This window comes from Osmia lignaria, chromosome 14 (assembly GCF_051020975.1).
Source record: "Osmia lignaria lignaria isolate PbOS001 chromosome 14, iyOsmLign1, whole genome shotgun sequence".
NCBI lineage: Eukaryota > Metazoa > Arthropoda > Insecta > Hymenoptera > Megachilidae > Osmia > Osmia lignaria.
This window is the reverse complement of record NC_135045.1, coordinates 2090905-2110930: the sequence shown is the minus strand read 5'-3', so window position 1 is coordinate 2110930 and position 20026 is coordinate 2090905. Positions and strand designations below refer to the sequence as shown.

At 27.0% G+C, this 20026-nt stretch overlaps 6 protein-coding genes across 15 annotated transcripts; 4 read left to right on the top strand and 2 right to left on the bottom strand.

The window, feature by feature from the left end:
• Positions 1 to 20: 20 nt before the first annotated feature.
• Positions 21 to 11531, bottom strand: Brf (Brf RNA polymerase III subunit). Of its 4 annotated transcripts, none has more exons than XM_034330626.2 (15): positions 10694 to 10998; positions 10281 to 10494; positions 10103 to 10187; positions 9876 to 10012; positions 9696 to 9800; positions 2220 to 2369; positions 2039 to 2132; positions 1836 to 1968; positions 1663 to 1759; positions 1383 to 1532; positions 1206 to 1291; positions 895 to 1132; positions 612 to 786; positions 338 to 507; positions 21 to 249 (listed from the first exon to the last, which is right to left on the bottom strand). In XM_034330626.2, exons 2-15 carry the CDS (start codon positions 10492 to 10494, stop codon positions 113 to 115), a joined length of 1971 nt encoding a protein of 656 aa, XP_034186517.1. In that variant the 5' UTR covers positions 10694 to 10998; the 3' UTR covers positions 21 to 112. The 4 variants fall into 4 exon arrangements, with proteins under 4 accessions (XP_034186517.1, XP_034186515.1, XP_034186516.1 ...); XM_034330624.2 differs by lacking the exon at positions 10694 to 10998 and adding an exon at positions 11452 to 11531 and having other exon boundaries at positions 22 to 249; positions 1383 to 1535; XM_034330625.2 differs by having other exon boundaries at positions 22 to 246; positions 1383 to 1535; positions 10694 to 10997.
• Positions 2659 to 8265, top strand: lute (BTB/POZ domain containing protein 3 lute). Of its 5 annotated transcripts, none has more exons than XM_076692108.1 (7): positions 2659 to 2861; positions 4164 to 4448; positions 4532 to 4679; positions 4754 to 4970; positions 6184 to 6370; positions 6436 to 6614; positions 8061 to 8265. In XM_076692108.1, exons 1-7 carry the CDS (start codon positions 2765 to 2767, stop codon positions 8073 to 8075), a joined length of 1128 nt encoding a protein of 375 aa, XP_076548223.1. In that variant the 5' UTR covers positions 2659 to 2764; the 3' UTR covers positions 8076 to 8265. The 5 variants fall into 5 exon arrangements, with proteins under 5 accessions (XP_076548223.1, XP_034186525.1, XP_034186527.1 ...); XM_034330634.2 differs by lacking the exon at positions 8061 to 8265 and adding an exon at positions 6701 to 7322 and having other exon boundaries at positions 2661 to 2861; XM_034330636.2 differs by lacking the exons at positions 2659 to 2861; positions 8061 to 8265 and adding exons at positions 3423 to 3725; positions 6701 to 7370.
• On the top strand, positions 10882 to 13733 carry LOC117607215 (gamma-Tubulin at 23C). 2 transcript variants are annotated; one of them, XM_034330639.2, is made up of 8 exons: positions 10882 to 11004; positions 11963 to 12165; positions 12269 to 12415; positions 12486 to 12622; positions 12694 to 13000; positions 13078 to 13209; positions 13280 to 13462; positions 13530 to 13733. In XM_034330639.2, exons 2-8 carry the CDS (start codon positions 12145 to 12147, stop codon positions 13731 to 13733), a joined length of 1131 nt encoding a protein of 376 aa, XP_034186530.1. In that variant the 5' UTR covers positions 10882 to 11004; positions 11963 to 12144. The 2 variants fall into 2 exon arrangements, with proteins under 2 accessions (XP_034186530.1, XP_034186529.1); XM_034330638.2 differs by lacking the exon at positions 10882 to 11004 and adding an exon at positions 11574 to 11802.
• A 142-nt stretch (positions 13734 to 13875) lies between these two features.
• Trmt61 (tRNA methyltransferase 61) lies at positions 13876 to 15310 on the bottom strand. Of its 2 annotated transcripts, XM_076692109.1 has the most exons (5): positions 15174 to 15310; positions 14864 to 15111; positions 14462 to 14734; positions 14213 to 14382; positions 13876 to 14049 (listed from the first exon to the last, which is right to left on the bottom strand). In XM_076692109.1, the coding sequence occupies exons 1-5, from the start codon at positions 15176 to 15178 to the stop codon at positions 13876 to 13878; spliced, it is 870 nt and encodes a 289-aa protein (XP_076548224.1). In that variant the 5' UTR covers positions 15179 to 15310. The 2 variants fall into 2 exon arrangements, with proteins under 2 accessions (XP_076548224.1, XP_034186540.2); XM_034330649.2 differs by having other exon boundaries at positions 14864 to 15218.
• A 308-nt stretch (positions 15311 to 15618) lies between these two features.
• Positions 15619 to 16837, top strand: jagn (jagunal). The gene is made up of 4 exons (XM_034330660.2): positions 15619 to 15759; positions 15949 to 16090; positions 16265 to 16480; positions 16567 to 16837. The coding sequence occupies exons 1-4, from the start codon at positions 15668 to 15670 to the stop codon at positions 16693 to 16695; spliced, it is 579 nt and encodes a 192-aa protein (XP_034186551.1). The 5' UTR covers positions 15619 to 15667; the 3' UTR covers positions 16696 to 16837.
• A 411-nt stretch (positions 16838 to 17248) lies between these two features.
• ATPsyngamma (ATP synthase, gamma subunit) lies at positions 17249 to 19775 on the top strand. The gene is made up of 3 exons (XM_034330684.2): positions 17249 to 17383; positions 18502 to 19052; positions 19148 to 19775. Exons 2-3 carry the CDS (start codon positions 18523 to 18525, stop codon positions 19512 to 19514), a joined length of 897 nt encoding a protein of 298 aa, XP_034186575.1. The 5' UTR covers positions 17249 to 17383; positions 18502 to 18522; the 3' UTR covers positions 19515 to 19775.
• Positions 19776 to 20026: the final 251 nt, after the last annotated feature.

The window sequence follows — 20026 nt, the reverse complement described above, 5'->3', positions numbered from 1 at the left end:
AAAATCCTTTAAAAAATTAAACATAATGAATGTTTTCTTTTTATACACAGTCTTTTTTATTAAGCGCTAATGTAATTAGCATAAATAGTAGTATAAAAAAAATTATAAACAACTAATAATCTTCTTCATCATATCCATATCCAAAATCATTCTCATCTTCTGATCCATGTCGCCCAAGCATTTGTCCGACAGTCATTTCTGTAGGATCAGCTTCAACCTCTTCGTCAATATAGTCATCAGTTTCATCTACTTTATAAAAAGAAGTATTTATTACAAATTTTTTAATTTAAAAAACAAAGAAATAATTCAACAGCGTATGTCTACGATAAAAATTTACCCATATCACAGGCATTTATTTTTGGTAATGTTGGTTCTACCAAATCAGTTTCTATTTCAACAGGCTTCTGTTCATTTTCTTCCTTTGCTTCTTTTATCTGAAGTTTAACTTTAACTGAATGAGATTTTCTGGCTGTTGTTATAGTTGGTTTATCTTGTAATTTCGGCAGACTAGAAACATTAGATTTACAAATACATAAAATGAATTGTTTATATCATACTTATAATAAAACATTAAATAATGGAAAGGTAATCATTGCTATCGTAATACTAACACTTTGCTGGAACTTGCAGCATTATCTACATCTACTCTGGGTGATTCAACTGGTTCTTCTATTTTTTGTTGTTCTTTGTTTAAAGTAGTTAAACTAACATTTAAACTTTTTAATACTTCATAATTAATTTTAGACGAAATCTTCTTCTCTTGTAACATTTTCTCAATTGCTTCTCCTATTAAAATGAACACAAAAAATAAATATAAAACGCTAATTATGTTCATGTTTCAATGAACTGTGTAAAATTAAAATATTATTACAGTAAAAATATGGATAATATTACCTGCACTATTTGCTGGTGCCTGTGTTTTATTACGTTTAGTACTTCGTCGTCTTTTTTTCTCAGGTTTACCCTCTTCTTTCTCTTTTTGTCGTTTTTCTTCTCGCTCTTTTTGTTGCTCTAAATACTCAGCATTTACTTTATTCCACAAATTGTGTTTAAACTGTGCCTCCTTTTCCGACATGATATAACTATCTAATTCTTCATCATCCAGGTCAGCGATGTCAATCTCGCCCGTATCCTAAAGTAATAAATATTTATAAATATTACATGCAATATAATAAATAATAGAGAGACAACATAATCCAACTTGCATTTTCATAAGTTGCGTTTGTTTGCCCGTTCGTTTCATTTTCTCGATCATTTGCCGATATTAGTCCCATGGAAGCAATGTTTGGACCTTCGAATAATTACATATGTACCTCATGAATCCTACAGTACAACTACTTTAATATAATAATACAGTAACAAAAGATTGTTTTAACAATTACCGAGCCCAGTAATCAATCGGTTATTAGTGTTATTCAAATTAGATTCTTGAATTTCACTATCAGGATCATCCGCATCTTCCACGTAACTTTTTATTACATTTAAATTACTCTCTCTTACGAACCTCTCAGTGTCCTCCCTTTCTAAGCACACTGCTAAAAATTAAATATATTTTATAATAAGTTTTCTATAGTTAATGGATTGAAATATTATTTTTATAAATATTCAGAATGTTATATCATTTGAGAAATCAAAATATTTTAATTGAACAATTATAATTACCATCTTTTCGTTTTCTTGTTTTTCCTACACTATGCTCTTCCAGCTGTTTATCAATCTCGGCTTGCAATTCATTTATTTCTGTATATATATTTTCCAACTATAAAGTGAAATATTAAATTTTACCTCATTAGAATAATTCTTTAAACTGAATTTATTACAAAATAAAATTGTACCTTCTGTAACCGTTCTCTATCCTTTTTCCGGGCAGCTTTAAATGCCGGGGGATCCTGTTCCTCTTCCAAATCGACCGTCATAAATTCTTCGAGAGTTAACGCGCTCGAAGGTGTATCTCCAAATTCTATAAGCCTATAAATTTTCATAAATATAATTTGTTACAAATTTCACTAAAAAATAAATTTATCCAAAAATAATTTACCTTTTGCGTAACGTCGATTCATGTACCTTTACGATTTTTATAATATCAGCAGGTGACCTGTTGAACTCGTGTAATCGAGCAGCCATCAATAAGGCTAATTAAAAAAAAAAATTGTTTTTTATTCAATACCAACGCATAACTTCTCTACAAAATTTTATTTAATAATAATTTTTTATTATACCAGCTCCACATAATCCTGATGGCCTACGTCCGCTGTGAATACTATCTCTTTTCATCCTTTGAACTACTCGCAAGGCCGTCATAGACACTTCATGAGTTTTCTCACCGAATTCTAGCTTATTTGCAAACCTCAGAATATACAAGCATGGATCTGCAATAAAAATCATTAAAAATATAAGAAATTTAAACTTCAGCATATTAGATACAATTCGATAATCAGTTGTTATATCATTGCGGGCGCTGAGAATATCTAACGATAAGTATAACATTTGCTAATTATAAGAAATATATATTTTTAAAAATTTTAAGTTAATTTGTGAATTGGATTCTTTACGCAAGAATGCAATCTAATGCGTACACTGCGCAGCTTAAAAGTTGGCTTTTTGAGGGACACCCGATATATGGACGCGTGTGCCCTAAGTTGTCTATCGACCGACGTACAAATCTAACCAGCGCCCGTCTGACATGGCGCCCATGTAACTGAAATCCAAAATCATTTTGTGTTGAAACTTAAGAAAAAACGAGCATTAAGTTAAAAAAGTGATAATGGCAATGTCAAATCTTTATTCCAAAATATCAACGAAGCCGATGAAACGCTTTCAAGACAACGTTACAGTCAAGCAGACTAATCCATGGTTAAATGGTGAGATAACTATTATGAATATAAATAGGTATACGTACTTCTAATACTTAATACGACTCTTAAATCTTTTGGATCAAATAGACAAAAATTTATCTTATTCTTCATCTGTCTAATAACCCTTAAATAGGGTTACCTTTTTTATAATGTTTATTTCGACTTCATACAATTAATCATAAATTTCAATTTTTAATCACCTTCGCGCAGTATTTAATTTGAAAGTATGTACATTTATTATATACGATTTTTGCTTAATATTGTTAGCAGTCAAGAATACACAAAATTATACAGAAATAAACACATGTTACATTATATTTAATTTTAATATGATTATCTATGATGATTTTATGTTACAAAATATTATATCCATATAAATTCATTGTATTTAAAGTACGTAATTTAAATACATTCAAATGAACGTTAGGCATAGTTTTATGTCAAATTCATTTTATATTATAAATAAATAAAAGTCAATGTTTAATTAAATGAAAATTTGTAAATAATGGAAAACGTGTGATACATGTCATGAATGAATTAATAAATGTATATATACATGTGTGTGTGCACGCGTGTATGTATGTACATTTATTTAGTACATGTATCACGTGTATCCGAAACTCCTACGAAACCACACGAATGAAAGCGAAATAAACCGAACTTTGTATCATTCGAGGATTTGCCATAGTTAAATTTTGCTTAAGATGTTACATTACACATGTACTTATATATGGATACGTTTGCATTTGTAATACTTAAAAACGAACAATTTTTGAAGCTACGGTGACAAAAGTTATTTACCATGTTGTATTAACAAAAAAGACTTTACTTAAAGATATTTTTAAACTTGTGGAATGATGTATTCTAACGGTAAAATTGGTAATTTTTACATGCATTTATTTTGATTGAACTGTCACTGAAAAGCTGATAAATTACACGATGCCTTAAAATGACGATAAATAAAGCAGAAACCATATAAAAGCAAAATGTGATGGATCACAAAACAAGAAAAACAAACTTATTTATAAATCTCAAATCGTTACATGTTATTTTCATGTATAACCTTTTTCGTAGTATCGAAGAAAATACATATATATTTTTGTTATTAAAACAATTCAATTAATAGTAAAAATAGTATGTTAATAATTAAATACCTACATTTTTGTCGATAATTTTTAAATAATAACATTATAAAGTTATAATAAAAAGCATAATCGAAATTCTGCTTTTAATTGTTATTAAATTCTTTATATTTTCAATTATTTGAATCTAATTGACTATAAATTTTTACTATTACACATGTTTTAGCGGAATCACCAATCACTGTATCAGATTCACCACCTACAGTAAGCCCACTTTTTACTTCTTCTATTGTATTGCAACGCGAGGGAACTATAAATCAACCTCTTAGTGCACCTGCATCACCTTTGTCTTCCTTGTCATCTCCTATAACTCAATTAAATTTGTCATCACCTGAAGACTGTACACAAGATCCTAATTGGCAAGCAACAAAGCCTACAGTTCGTGAACGAAATGCTGCCATGTTTAACAATCATTTAATGGCTGATATTATATTTATTGTTGGTAGTCCAGGTAATTATAGAAAATTGCTAAAAGCAATCTATTATATAATATGTATGAAATTGAATAATATTGTATATTATTATTTAATATAGGTCATACACAAACTATACCAGCACATAAGTATGTTTTAGCTACTGGTAGTTCTGTATTTTATGCAATGTTTTATGGTGGATTGGCAGAAAATAAAAGAGATATAGAAGTACCTGATGTAGAGCCAGCTGCTTTTCTTGCTCTACTGAGGTAAATATTTTCATTCTTATTTCTGTACAATCATTAATATGAATTATAACATTTAACAAGTTATTTTCTTTCAGGTATATGTATTGTGACGAAGTACAGTTAGAAGCTGATACAGTTCTGGCAACACTTTATGTTGCTAAAAAATACATAGTCCCTCATCTAGCAAGGGCATGTGTTAATTATTTAGAAACAAGTTTAACAGCAAAGAATGCATGTTTATTATTAAGTCAATCGCGTTTATTTGAGGAACCAGATCTCATGCAACGTTGCTGGGAAGTTATAGATGCTCAAGTAAGTTTAAATAAAAAAATGTTAAAATCTTTCACTTTGAATGATAATTTAGATATAACACTAAACACTAGATCACATTTATTCATTGATGCTATTGAACATACTGTAAGGTTTCATTCTTGTGGAGATATTTGTTTAAACAACAAATTAAAAGCTCAGCAAGAAAAGCTTGCTCGTATAACCGCAAAAAGTAATGATAAAAATTATGCAAATGTTAAAAATAGACTTTCGGTAATGTCACATTGTTTTAGCTTATCTGAAAACAATTGTTGTTCGAAATTTAATAATAAACGATTATCGCTCTCATTGTTTCGAACACGAAGCGAGCCTTATTTTGCAGATAATAAGTTAGACATTGAAGTAACCCAAAATGTAACTTATGAAGACAATTTTACAGATGAATATGAACACAGTAAAAATAATTATAGTGATTTTCCTAAATAGCATCTAGTATTAATGCTACGATTTATTTTGAATACTAAAATGTTTTTAAAACGAAATTGCTTATTTGTTTTTAGATTTATTTGATTAAAATTTGACTAATATACGTTATAAAAATGTTTTTTTATTTTTTATTTTAAAAACGCATTTTTACAAAGAAAAAACTAATAAGCAATTTTATATAAAGAAATAGAAACAAGATAGTTTAATGCAACTTGTGTATAAAATTATATTTATTTGTTTAATTTAATTTATAAATGTGTATGTGTATTATACACTAATATCTATAAAAAATTTATTTGTAATAAGTATAATTAAATTGAATACATTTTTTAAAACATAAACTAGTTTTTATATAATAAAAATAATAGTACTTTTAATGCAAATACATAATACATGTTCTTCTAAGTATATCAACCTTGAAACAATTCATTAGATAGTAAAACATTTTTGTATAACAAATGTTAAAGTTAGTAAGGGTTTTAATTATATTGAAAGAAGTTTTGTTCAATACTGTTTTGTGTAAAAATTTTTAATTGAAAAGAAAGTTAATTAAGTAAGCTTCTCAGAAGAAATAAAATATTAAATCTAAAGAAGTGTTCAGTTCTATGTAAAATATATTTTCCTTTTTTCAAATTAATATATCATTTAAATTATATAGAAAGCTGTTAACATAAACTAATAAAGCATAATTATAGTTCAGTATGTGTTTAAAGTATTTTCATTAAACATACTAATTATTGGTACGTATACAAAATTTAATGTAATGCAGGCAGAAATGGCATTAAGATCAGATGGTTTTGTGGATATTGATATTCATACCCTTGAATCAGTGCTTTCTCGTGAAACATTAAACTGTAAAGAAATTCACATATGGGATGCTGCATTAAGATGGGCTACTGCTGAATGTATTAGACAAGAACTTGAACCAACAGCAACAAATCAAAGACGATTATTAGGTAAATACTATCAATAGATTTTTATAAATATAAATGTAGTACTGTTAATGTTTATTTCATTCTAGGTTCTGCTTTATATTTAATTAGACTTCCTGCTATGAATTTGGAAGAATTTGCCAATAGTGCTGCTCAGACTGGAATTTTAACGCAACAAGAAACAATTGATGTTTTCTTGCATTTCACTGCTAGTAATAAGCCCCAACTTTGTTTTCCTACCAAACCTCGACAGGGCTTAAAAACACAGGTAAATGTTATTAAGTAAATAAGAATAATACAATTTTTTTAACTTTAGTATAAATCAAGACTAAAATAATTAACATATTTTTACAGGTGTGTCATAGGTTTCAATCATGTGCATATAGATCAAATCAATGGCGTTATAGAGGCAGATGTGATTCAATTCAGTTTAGTGTTGACAAAAGAATTTTTGTTGTTGGTTTTGGACTTTATGGAAGTTCATCTGGTGCCGCTGATTATAATGTTAGAATTGAACTGAAAAGATTAGGATGCGTTTTATCTGAAAATAGTACTAAATTTTTCTCGGATGGTTCAAGTAGCACGTTTCATGTATATTTTGAAAATCCAATTCAGATAGAACCAGAATACTTTTATACAGCTAGCGTGATATTAGATGGAGGGGAGTTAAGTTACTTTGGACAAGAAGGCATGTCAGAGATCACGGTTGGTAACGTGAATTTTCAATTTCAATGCAGTTCAGAAAGTACGAATGGTACCGGTGTACAAGGAGGGCAAATACCTGAATTAATTTTTTATGGACCACCGGTAGACGACTGACGGAAATTTATGACAGAGATAATGGTTTAATGGTGGTGCCCAAAAATATGTACCTTGGAATTATTCAAGGTTTTGTGTGATTATTGTTTCAAGTACTACTTTTAAATGAATGACTAAAGTTGTGTAACAGGTGCACTCTTAAATTTCAATATGCATTTAAAATTTTGTATAGTATTTTAATGAATACGTTGTAAAAACAAAATAATTTCGTTTAATTTGGTTTTATTTATTCAAGTTAAATTATAAAAATGATTTACATTATTGCATTACTTAATTGCAAAGAGTAATACCAAATTTTCACAGTTTCAAGAATTTTAGTACAAATTATTTCGTAAGAATATATTTTCCTAAAACAAAACTATAGAAATGTATAAATACAAAAATTAATGTTTGTTTTTATACTACCATATTTTAAAATACAATCTTATAAAACATTGTACTACTTCGAAAATAAGAAAATATAAATTTTATTTAACATGAAATTTAAATTTAAACGAATAAAATAATTTTCTTCTCTAAATAATAACTTCTCTAAAAGAGTGCATCTTTTATCTTCTACAACACATTCAAATTTTGTTTGAAAGAAATTTACTTTTTTCACACAACTTAAATACATGAAAAGTCATTTGTAAATATACAAGCAAAGTTTTATGAGAATATTTGTTAGTAAATTTTAAGAGAACAAAAATGTAAAAATAGTCTTTAAAATAATAGGAAACGAGAAAGTTGATAAGTGCTATTTGAAAGAATTTATTATCTTTCAAATTACTGTTGAATAATAATATTTAAAAAAGAAGTAAATGAAGTTCAATTAATTTGAAAAGTATTGTTATTATGACTAATTAATTTAATTAGAAAATACTTTTATAATCTTTACATTACAATTCTGTTTCAGATCAAAGTAATTTAAACACGATTTAGTTGTTATTTTACCGAGTAGAATACTAATTTCAAAGCATTCAACAGTCATTAAGCACTTAAAGCAAGTTTGAAATGTATTATGTTTGAAACTGCCTATTTACTGCAATGTAAGTTTTACATCTTAATATCATCATTTATTTTTTTTTTAAATTTTATTGGTGAAGAATGAGACATATTATGCTCATTTTTTTAAACTTGTTGCTTTCTTTAAAAATAACATGTAATCATAAATCACACGAATGGTATTAAGTTATTTGAAAAATGTACTGTTAAATTATTAAATTCTTAAGATAAAAGACATTTCTGTATATATTATAAATATCATAATAATACTTCACATAAATATTCTATAATATTTCAATTATATTTATATAATTTTATAATTTACTACATTCTTATAAAAGATTTAAAAAAAAGAGTATGCGAGTATAATTTCAAAGACAAATAAGCATATACTAAATAAATATAACTATTATATTTTCTTTTTGTAATGAATATTATTGTATCTAGAAAAGCCATAGAACCTGGCGCCAAAGTTTACGTTATGAAATAGTCAATACTGGTTAAAAAAGTACAACGGATTATATCAATATAATAATAAAATGTACAAAATAATGCCTTCCTATTATTAGTATATCCATCTGGTGCCAAAAAAGGACAAATAAATTTTAAAAGCATCTTCATAATGAATTTTAGATTGGCATTAAAAACAGATTAAACATTAACTTTCGAACGGCAGAGATGTACAACAATGTTTGAACCGTGACACTGAGATTTTGAAATAAAAAGCTCATATATTAAAAAAAATAATATCTAAGGAAATAGTCTGAACAGATCTGTCTCATATATTCATGTTGCTACCTCAGTGATTCACTGCCCGAGGGATAATTATGAAATTCAAAAAAAATATCCATGGACTCAGTGAACAATTACTTGAATTTTTTAAGTTAAACTACAATTGAAAAATTATAGTAGAATATTTTTAACAATGTAATGTAACATACAGGAAACACAACTGAAGATTTCCATATAAGCAATAAGTGAAAATAAATATAAAAAATCTCATTCGGAGTATAGTAGTAGTATTTTTATGTGTTAAGCTAAAATTCTTTAAATACCATAATTATTAATAGTGTAATAAAGTAAGATAATTAGAGTTTCAAACAGTATCTAGTATGATTGTTAACAAACTGGAGGCACAAATGCTGTATATAATATTTAATAACATTTTAAATATAAAAAGTACACTTAGCAAATTTTTACATTTTATATGTTTTCGAATGTATTATTTACTGTAATAATATAATTAATGAATTCTTCTATATTTAATTTCACCAAAAATGATTGTAGTGATAATTATTTGTAATGAAAAGAATTTGTTGAATAAAGAAGTTTATGTATAAAAAATTAAGTAAATTAGTATGGTAATTATGAAATTAAATTTCTTTATTCCTATTTTCCATAAACTTAAAAATGATAATTATTGATATATTCATTGTTTGCTCAATTTGAAAACTGATTTCAATTTACTTTCATTCATTCTTATCAAAATAATGGTAATATGAAATATTTTATATCATGCAAATTTTAAACAGGTAAAAATGCTTACCTACTGAAGGAATGTTGATGCAAAGAGCTTGTGTAAACCGCAAATACGTCCGTCCCAATTCATGAACACAAATTTGAAGAACGTCGCTAATGTCAATAAGCATATCTAATTAATTAGTTAAGTAAATAAATCAACAATAAATAATATCTTTCTACTATTTTATGAAGATGTAAAGGATACGTGCAGTGCCTTCTGTACGGCAAGTAATATAAACACAAGCTGCATGATTATGCGCTTGCTTTCTTCCGCGGGTCAAATGTCGGTTTAAGGCCATTTTATAAAAATTCATAGATGTATCAATACAGTGTTGATTCAAACTAATAACAAAAACATAAATCAAATTTCTTGTTAATTATATTATAAAAGACTAATAATTTATGAAATATATTATGAAAAAAATTATGTACCGTAATTGCATACATAAATGAGTTATTCCTTTTCTTGCATTTTGTAATGTAATTCCTCTTGATTCTTTTCCATTGATATGATAAGCTGTAAACAGTAAAAATAAAATATTTATTTTATAAACTGAAAAAAGTACATAGTAATTATGATATCCTCATTCATTCTTTTAAAATTACATACTTGCACCAAATTCTGTAGCACCTCCAGTACTGTCATTAGCAACAAATTGACCGAGCACCATCATATTCCCAGATGGTGTCTCTTTAAATGCTGTTTCACTAACAATAAGTTGATCTTCCAAAACAAAACCACATTCTGTACAAACAGCATCTCCTCGAGCTGGATCTGTTTCAATTTCCGTGGATCCACAATTTCGACACTTACTTCCAGACATCTATTAAAAATTAATAAATCATAATCTTGAAAAAAAGATTTTGTTCTACTCAATAAACCTACTGTAAGTATATTTATGTGTAGACACTACATAAACATGCGATATTAAAAATACCTTTCAAATTATTAAATTAAGCATTATAATAATATAAAATTAATTACAGTATCATGATAAAAAATGAATCTAGTTTTCAAATTACCTTTGTAATACTTGTGTATATTTACTGTAAATTATATCAATAAAGTTGTTATTATGACATACTGAAACTTGCTATTTAAATTGTTGTATTAAACAATTATGATACGACACTAAATAATATTTTATTATACTTTGTTTTATATAAAAGTACGTAAAATCACTGTAATTATAAGTTTGACTTTTATCTATACAACGAAATAATTTTAATAGGTTATGATAAAACATTCATCGCGCGACAAACATGATGCATAGCAGTTAAGTATGCGTACGAAAAGTACAGAATACAAGCACATGTGTTCAGTACTTTGTAAGGTAGGTTGTTTATTACATTACAAATGTACATATTTTACAATGTAGCCTTCAATTTTCATTTATAACTTTCAAAAGATACAACAATAAATTATGATAAAAATTTACTTAAATCAAAATAAGAGAACGATGTGAATTATATCAAAGTGTTGTCAATGAAGAAAAATTATTATAATGATATGTTTTAATGAACGAAATTTAATATTTAATAATAGGATTTGAAACTTGATTCTCACAAATTCGATAAATCTTTATTTTGTATATAGTATTTTTAATAATTAATCCATATCGAATTCCTAATTTTACCACGATTAACAGTTTTGCTATTGATAATTGCCTTTTTTCATTAGACCTTTAAATATTTTAAATAATTTTAAAGTGAATCAGTAGCTGATCGTGTTTATTTGTTAATTAACACTGAGTTACAAAAATCATGAAAATCTTACTTACATTTTTGAATTTTGTGAAAATTTCAACATTGAAACGCTAATGTGTAAAGCAGCACCATCTACAACCAAATATAATAATTGTTTTGTATACATATAATTCTTTTTCAGTTTGGTGTTATATGTCCATTATTTATATCGAACTTATGTCATAAATGCAAAGAAAATTGTAATTTGATCTGTTGTCAAAATGTCTATGATAATATAAAATGTAAAATGTTGATCAAACTGAAACTACATCCCGCGTAAAATTAAAGTCAAGTGATTGTAAATTATCCTCAGGTGAAAGTAAATAGCAAATTCAAAATGCCTTGTGAAGTGATAACTTTACAACTTGGCCAGTGTGGCAATCAGAGTAAGCAATTATTTGTCCTAACATTATTGATTTACAAATGTAATCAAATACTTTTTTTTTATATCCTTTTAATGTTGTTCTTTCACTGTTGTACTTTTTAAATGAAATGTTTAATTCTTTGGTTTGTTCCTTAATTTACTTGCTTATTTCTTATTTTTAGTTGGTTTTGAATTTTGGAAGAAATTGTGTGCAGAACATGGTATTAGTCCAGAGGGTATTTTGGAAGATTATGCAGTTGATGGAACAGATAGAAAAGATGTATTTTTTTATCAATCAGATGATGAGCATTATATACCAAGAGCAGTATTATTAGATTTAGAACCCAGAGTAATTCATACGATTATGAATTCTCAATACTCAAAGGTAATAGTAAGATATTTTAACTATTGAATTATTAATATGTTTAATTAGTTTTATCAGTATTATACATTTATACATTAAATAATATATCGAATTTACTTTCCAGTTATATAATCCAGAGAATATATTTTTATCAAAACACGGAGGTGGTGCTGGAAACAATTGGGCATCTGGTTATCATCAAGGAGAGAAACTCCAAGAAGAAATTTTTGATATTTTAGATAGAGAAGCTGATGGAAGTGATAGTTTAGAAGTAAGATTATTTATGTTTCAACTGAGTCTATACTTAATTTAGATTTTTATTATATTATTTATATTTACAGGGATTTGTACTGTGCCATTCTATTGCAGGTGGTACAGGTTCTGGTATGGGTTCATTTATGCTTGAATCTCTAGCAGATAGATTTCCAAAAAAATTAATTGAAACATATAGTGTTTTTCCAAACCAAGATGAAATAAGGTATTTATCTAAAATATAATATTGTATAACAGTAATTATAAAGATAATTACAATAACAAAATTTATTTCAGTGATGTAGTAGTGCAACCATACAATTCTTTATTAACTCTGAAGAGGCTAACACAATGTGCTGATTGTGTTGTTGTTTTAGATAATACAGCTCTTAATAGAATAGCTTCAGATAGACTTCATATTCAAAATCCTAGCTTTACACAAATCAATAAACTTGTATCCACAATAATGTCTGTTAGCACTACGACGCTTCGATATCCTTCTTACATGAACAATGACTTAGTTGGTTTAATTGCTCCATTAATTCCAACACCACGTTTACATTTCCTTATGACAGGATATACTCCACTTACTACAGATCAGGAAGTAAGTATCCAATTGTTAAATACAAAATATTACATTTTTTCTATATTTTTAAAGTATGATTTGTTGTAATTAAACAGGGCGCTTCTGTAAGAAAAACTTCTGTATTGGATGTAATGAGACGTTTATTGCAACCAAAAAATATGATGGTTTCCACAGCATTGGATAGAAATGCATCTCATTGTTACATATCTATTTTAAATATAATTCAGGCAAGTTTTATGTCATTTATAGTAAAAAATGTAGAGGTCATTACTGAAGTGTATATACAATATTTCACAGGGAGAGGTAGATCCAACACAAGTTCACAAATCATTACAAAGAATAAGAGAAAGAAAATTAGCACAGTTCATACCTTGGGGTCCTGCTAGTATACAAGTAGCTCTTTCAAGAAAGTCCCCCTATATACAAAGTACACATAGAGTTTCTGGTTTAATGTTAGCCAATCATACTAACATATCATCGGTAAGTTAAAATTTTTTTTATATCAAGAATACATACAATTATTTTACCAATATATTATATATTTCAGTTATTTGACCGCGCTCTACAACAATACGATAAATTGCGGAAACGGGAAGCGTTCTTGGAACAGTTTCGTAAAGAAAAAATGTTTGAAGACAATTTAGACGAATTAGATAATTCCAGAGAAGTTGTAGAATACTTGGTAAAAGAATACCAAGCAGCTACCAGAGTCGATTATTTATCTTGGAATCCTAACAAAGCAGACGTATAAAATTTTTAATAAGATTATTGCATATACCAGTTGCAACATAAGGTTTAATCATCGTTTACTAAGTTGGTCTCATTGTCACAGATTTTTTTTGTTTCATGAAATTGTATTGTTTGAAGTCGATTTACCATATTTTAAAATTTAATCAGTCTTTGGACTCTAAATTTAGATCTGTTTTTCGCGCATAAACTGGAGGTAGCGTAGCAATTGTAATAAATCCTGTATGACCAGGTAAAGAATGAGCATGCGTGACTGTTAGAAGTTTTGTTTGTTCTTGCTTTTCATTTTCATTTTTTTGTGCCATATCTTTGTTTACATGCTAAAATAATGTTCAAAGATTCAGATTAGAATTATAAAGTTTTAATATTATTTTAGAAGCTAGAACTGAATGCATGCCATATTATAATACTTATAATATTTTTTTATTAAAATCAAATAAATGATACTTAATATAAAAAATTAATTTGATTCTTTTCACACACCTCATGTTTTAAACATTCTAAATCCAATATAGGGAGGTTCTTATATTGTACATTCATTTCTCTTTGTAAACATTCATATGTTTTCAATTCAATGAATCCAATTGATGTCAATTTCTCACAAGTTCGTTGAACTTGTTCAATACAAGGAGAAAAAGAGCAAAGTTTCCCACCTAACAATAAAAATAAAATTGTTTAAGTATTTGCAAAGGAAAATCATAAATAATGTACAAAATAAAAATTAATTTGTACCTGATTCTTTTAAAGCACATAATGCACGATCAATTGCCAACCATGGATGTGGAAGATCCAAAAAAATTGCATCTGCTTTGTTTCTTAATTGTTCCCCAAATCCTTCCATACATACATCTTTGTGATATAAAGTTACAAATTTACTTAGACCATGTTTTTCAAATTCTATTTTTGCAACATTTACACGTTGTTCATGAAAGTCAAATGTATAGAGATGGCCATGAGGACGAATTGTTCGAATAAGTGCATGTGAAAGAGAACCACTTCCAGTGCCTAAATAAACAAAATATAAAAACCAAAAAATACTAAATAATATAATACAACTTAGGATTATATCATATTTACATTAAAACAAAGCATTTAAATATCTTAAAAAATACTTGATAATAACATTTATTAAACCTGTCTCAATAATTATGCTTCCTGGTGCCAAATCCATTAGATATATAATAAGACTTATGTCAGGGCTATAGATAATTTGAGTTCTATGAGGGACTGTTAATGTCCAAAGTTCTGGTGTTGGTTGTAATACATATCCCCATCCACGTGAAAGTTGAACCTTAGTACCATACATCTGCCCAACGAGGGAAAAAACTTTAAGAGCCCCATATATTGTTTGAAAAACATTATCAACCATTTGACCTTTTTTACTGAGAATTTTTTGTGTTATTTCTAATGAATGCATATTACTAGGTCCTAAATATAAAATTACCACATCTCCTTCTTCAATAATTTCTTTTACTTTGTTGAAACTCATTCTACTAAAAGAAAATATTTCTCTTTTCTTTATAATATTTTACAATATTTATTGTTATATTTCATAGTATTATATTGTTGTCATTAATCCATATTTTTGTCTTGTTATATACAATTTATAATTGCATACTTTAAAATATCACTGTAAATAGTACTGTAAGATTAAGTATTGTATAATATTCTAAGGTTATGTTACTTTGCAGCATGTTACACCGACCTAAATATTTTGTCAAATGAAAACGTGACCTAATAAAAGTGACATATTTGCAGAGATCCGTGACCCATGAGGACACTAACAGGGCTTCTGAAAGTTTAAAAATAGTTAAATAGTTGGTAATGAAGTACCGAATATCTTATCTTAAATTACAGCTCCAAAATTGTTTGTTTATAAACTTCTGTTACTAAAATAAAAAAGTGATTTACATATTTTAGTCACAATAATTTTGAAATATGGCTTCAAAAGTAACTCTGTCCCAAGCTTTGGGTACAGATGGAAGTGACTTTAATCATAGACAAAAAATTGCTAGTCACTATCAAATCAGGTAATTAAAAGAATACAAGAAAACACATTGATGAGTTTTGTATTTTTATTTTTTTTTCCCCAATTAAAGGTTATTGAATTCTAATCACCATGGTATTTTTAAAGTGTAATTTTTGAAGATAATCATTAAAAATAAATTTTAATCATCTGTCATTTATTTGTTATGAAGTTTAATATGTATTTATTTTAGTGCAACAAATAAATCAAGACTGAAATATTGCATATTTTTTCACTATCTTCTTTTCTTCGTTATGCTTGCCAAGTTATCAGCTGATATTTTAGATCATTTGGACGTATTCATTTTAGAAATTGAAGAATTACAAGTACCTCAGGTAAATTAAAAACACACATTTCCATATGTGTGCAAATATACATACGACAATTAAACATTAGTTAATTTGAAGCAAAAACTTTGTGTATTTTATTATAAATTGAATGTAAAAAAAAAAGAAAAATTTAATGTCTTATATGAGTAGAATTATTAATTAATGTTTTTTTCATAATAGCCTCTTTGGTGGGAATACATCTGGTGTGCAAGTTTAATGTTGAGCTTTCTTGCATTATCTGCTATTAAAAGAAACAAAATTAAAACATTACGACAGTATATGATAGGTATCATTTTATTAGGATATGGTCCATTATTGTATGCAGTCATATATTATTTTAAGGATGTTTGGAAATACTTAACTATTGGCAAATCAGATGAAATTCACTTTTGGCAGGTATGAACTCGTAAACAAAATACAACAGTTTATATATGGATAATTATAGTACTGTGTTTAAAATTGACAAACATCAAATCTTTTAGGGCTTACCATATGGATTATTATGGTATGCATTTATTCTCTTGGCTTCTCAAGTTCATACATTTTCTTTGTACTTCTCTTGGAATCTTTTAGTAGCATGGAAAACACGAGGAAGTAAAAAAGCAGATTAATTCAAGTACAGAATCTATAAAAATTTATGCATATCTGTGAATATTGTCAATTATGTATATTTTCGTTTGTAATAAACAGATATATATACATATTATTTAAAAAAACCTTGTAATTGTGGAAATATTTCTGATAACATGTAAATATGTGTATATATATATATATATGTGTGTACTTAGTACGTTGTATAAATATACATATTTTGTTTAATGAAACATGTATGATAAAACAAATATTTTCATTTCAGTGAAGTAAAAATTTTATTAAATTTAACAATATGATTAATTATAATATAGAATTTATATTAAGAATAAATTATCATAAAAATATTTACAATACAGATTATAAACAGTCCCATACAATAATACAAAAGGAAAACACAAATAAATATATAATAAATTTTTGGATTTTTTAAACATATTCTGCCAAGATAACATTTTTGCCATTTTTTTAAATCATAACAGTTTATACGTAACTGTAAAATTAAAACACTATGATACTTTTTGTATAAGATAAATTCCCTAGCATATCTTGGTTCATAGAGGGCCTATTGATCGTTTTCCATAGACTATACATATAATACATACATGGTTATTGCTTTTGCCTGTATGGGACTTCGTGTCCTGTGATCATTCCTGTCCCATTTGACACAGTTTATTCGTTTTTTATCATATTTTTCTAAGTTGTGCGGTGAGTTCTGTTTATTATAATAGATAGGAAATAAACTTCTTACTTTATTAATATGTAACATAATGAATAACTAATATGTTACAAAACGAATTCGCTATAAATCTGACTGAACAGTATTGGTATCCATCATTGTGATTATATAAATGATATAATCCAATGAACTTAACAGTACCTTATATTAACCAGTTATAATATATTAAAATTGTAATTGTACTGGTATTGTTTAATTGATTTTGTGCTTTGTAAACTTCATATATGATAAATTTGAAATAATACTGTTAATAATGAAAAATCAATGAGACAGATGAGTGTATGCCAAAAAATAATATAACAATTTCAATGCTTTGTATTATAGAATACAACAGAATAAATTGTTAATCTGTGAGAAAGAAAGGAATAAGGTTTTTTTTAAACTAAAATTATATTTAATATGAATTTTCATACATTAATAATAAAGGAAATATATTTTATCATTCTGTATGATTAATTTGTAATTTTACTAACATGTGTCTTATATAATTTGTTTTATTTTTCCAAAATTCGAATTGCTATGTTGGTAAGTTAAAGATGTTATTTATGTTTGATTTATTAATTATAATTAGTATTTATTTTACTTTAATTTTATATAGAGTTGAATATGCTATATTGTAATTTGAATTAAGTTTATTTGAAGCAGTTTAAAATCTTTTTGAAATAAAGTTCTATTATTTATTGTATTAAAATGTATATGTATGTAAGATTTTTAAGTGTATACTAATAAATCATGTATAAATCACAAAATGTGTACAACAGCACATACAGTAGTTGAGATAATTACCAATATGTTGAAATAGTTTTCCAAATATATAATATAAAAGTAGTTTTTAAGGAGGATTTGTAACTCACATTTTAGTTTTCATCTTCAAATAATCCTGAAAAGTAATTTAAATGTAACAATTGTTATCTAAGTACTTAGATATATATATATATATATATGTATACATATGTAAATTAAGTATATGTATGTCTATCTATGTATACATATTTTTGAAGTATTAGTAGTTCATTGAAATTGTAAAGAATAATTTGTGTGATTTATAAGTTTAATCATAACTATATTTTTTTATATACTTTTTCAGGGATAATATTCATCTGAAAAAATGTTCTCTAATCGTGTGACAACCATTCTGCGCCTTGCTGCACAACAGCAGCAACAGCAGCAGCAACGTGGTATGGCTACCCTTAAAGCTATCTCCATAAGATTGAAGTCTGTCAAAAATATTCAAAAAATCACTCAATCAATGAAGATGGTGTCTGCTGCTAAATATAGTAGAGCAGAACGCGATTTGAAACAAGCTCGTCCACTTGGTGTTGGTACAAAAATGTTTTACGAACAAGCTGAAATTCAAGCACCACCAGAAGAACCAAAAAAGCTTGTGATAGCAGTAACAAGCGATCGTGGATTGTGTGGTGCTGTACATACCGGAGTTTCTCGTAATATTAGAGATGCTCTGTTAGCCGATGCTAATGAACGTGAAAATACAAAAATTGTATGCATTGGTGAAAAATCAAAAGCGATATTATCGCGTATATTTGCCAACAATATACTTTTCGTTGCATCCGAAGTTGGTCGTAAGCCACCTACTTTTAATGATGCTGCTAAAGTTGCAATTGAGGTTTTAAATAGTGGGTATGTCTTTTATTCAATATTCTAAATATTATCATAAAAAGTTCATTATATTATTTGTCTAATGTTATCATATAATAATATTATATAATTTATAGGTATACTTTTGGTTCTGGCCGCATTGTGTACAATAAATTCAAATCTGTAGTATCATATGCTGTTGATCAACTGCCTCTCTTCGACAAAAATGCAGTAGCTACTGCACCAAAACTATCTGTATATGATTCTCTTGATGAAAACGTAGTTCAAAGCTATCTAGAATTTTCGTTAGCTTCTTTGTTATACTATTCTATGAAGGAAGGTGCTTGCAGTGAACAGTCCAGTCGTATGACAGCCATGGACAATGCTAGCAAGAATGCAGGAGAAATGATAGATAAATTGACCTTAACGTTCAATCGTACTCGACAAGCTGTAATTACTAGGGAATTGATTGAAATTATTTCTGGTGCCGCCGCTTTGGAGTAAAATGATACATAACATTGTTGGAAAAATTAATACACAATAGTGTTGGAATATAGTTCAGAAGGATATTATATCATTTGGAGAACCATCATATACTTTTCTGGAAAAGGAATCAAAGCATGATTATTTGTGACAAATAATTAAATGTTTCACAATACAGCACTATTTATAAATGCAACTACAAAATAAACTGTTTAAAATATTACAAAAACGTATTATTTGTTAAAATTGTAGTTACTACTGCCAAATAATAAACTAAATCATTCTGTTAACTTTTGTATTTGCTAACAATAAAATTATAAAATATTTAATATATCCATGTATTGAAATATTATTAAATGTTTAGGATTTAGTAGATACATATAACTCTCCATGACGTGGTATGAAGTTACTAAAGGTTTTATTATGAAGCCTTCATTTGGCATACAAATTGCAAAGAATAATTAGGAATTCGATCTCTGTGCTATCTCTTTAAAAGAAGCGATAACTATTCGATAATTTATCGGTCGATTTTC

Excerpts from the sequence above, each read along its gene's own strand:
- lute (XM_034330634.2), top strand. The coding sequence starts at position 2,765 with ATGGCAATGTCAAATCTTTATTCCAAAATATCAACGAAGCCGATGAAA. Across the intron at positions 2,862-4,163 it reads GACTAATCCATGGTTAAATG|CGGAATCACCAATCACTGTA; the intron begins GTGAGATAACTA and ends CACATGTTTTAG. Across the intron at positions 4,680-4,753 it reads GCTTTTCTTGCTCTACTGAG|GTATATGTATTGTGACGAAG; the intron begins GTAAATATTTTC and ends ATTTTCTTTCAG.
- Brf (XM_034330624.2), bottom strand. The coding sequence starts at position 10,494 with ATGTCTGGAAGTAAGTGTCGAAATTGTGGATCCACGGAAATTGAAACA. Across the intron at positions 10,013-10,102 it reads CATTTATGTATGCAATTACG|TTTGAATCAACACTGTATTG; the intron begins GTACATAATTTT and ends TTTTGTTATTAG. Across the intron at positions 1,292-1,382 it reads CCGATTGATTACTGGGCTCG|GTCCAAACATTGCTTCCATG; the intron begins GTAATTGTTAAA and ends AATTATTCGAAG.
- LOC117607215 (XM_034330638.2), top strand. The coding sequence starts at position 11,754 with ATGCCTTGTGAAGTGATAACTTTACAACTTGGCCAGTGTGGCAATCAG. Across the intron at positions 12,166-12,268 it reads TGAATTCTCAATACTCAAAG|TTATATAATCCAGAGAATAT; the intron begins GTAATAGTAAGA and ends TTTACTTTCCAG. Across the intron at positions 13,463-13,529 it reads ATCATACTAACATATCATCG|TTATTTGACCGCGCTCTACA; the intron begins GTAAGTTAAAAT and ends TATATATTTCAG.
- Trmt61 (XM_034330649.2), bottom strand. The coding sequence starts at position 15,218 with ATGAGTTTCAACAAAGTAAAAGAAATTATTGAAGAAGGAGATGTGGTA. Across the intron at positions 14,735-14,863 it reads AAGCATAATTATTGAGACAG|GCACTGGAAGTGGTTCTCTT; the intron begins GTTTAATAAATG and ends TTGTTTATTTAG. Across the intron at positions 14,050-14,212 it reads TAGAATGTTTAAAACATGAG|CATGTAAACAAAGATATGGC; the intron begins GTGTGTGAAAAG and ends ACATTATTTTAG.
- jagn (XM_034330660.2), top strand. The coding sequence starts at position 15,668 with ATGGCTTCAAAAGTAACTCTGTCCCAAGCTTTGGGTACAGATGGAAGT. Across the intron at positions 15,760-15,948 it reads GCTAGTCACTATCAAATCAG|TGCAACAAATAAATCAAGAC; the intron begins GTAATTAAAAGA and ends TATTTATTTTAG. Across the intron at positions 16,481-16,566 it reads ATGAAATTCACTTTTGGCAG|GGCTTACCATATGGATTATT; the intron begins GTATGAACTCGT and ends CAAATCTTTTAG.
- ATPsyngamma (XM_034330684.2), top strand. The coding sequence starts at position 18,523 with ATGTTCTCTAATCGTGTGACAACCATTCTGCGCCTTGCTGCACAACAG. Across the intron at positions 19,053-19,147 it reads ATTGAGGTTTTAAATAGTGG|GTATACTTTTGGTTCTGGCC; the intron begins GTATGTCTTTTA and ends TATAATTTATAG.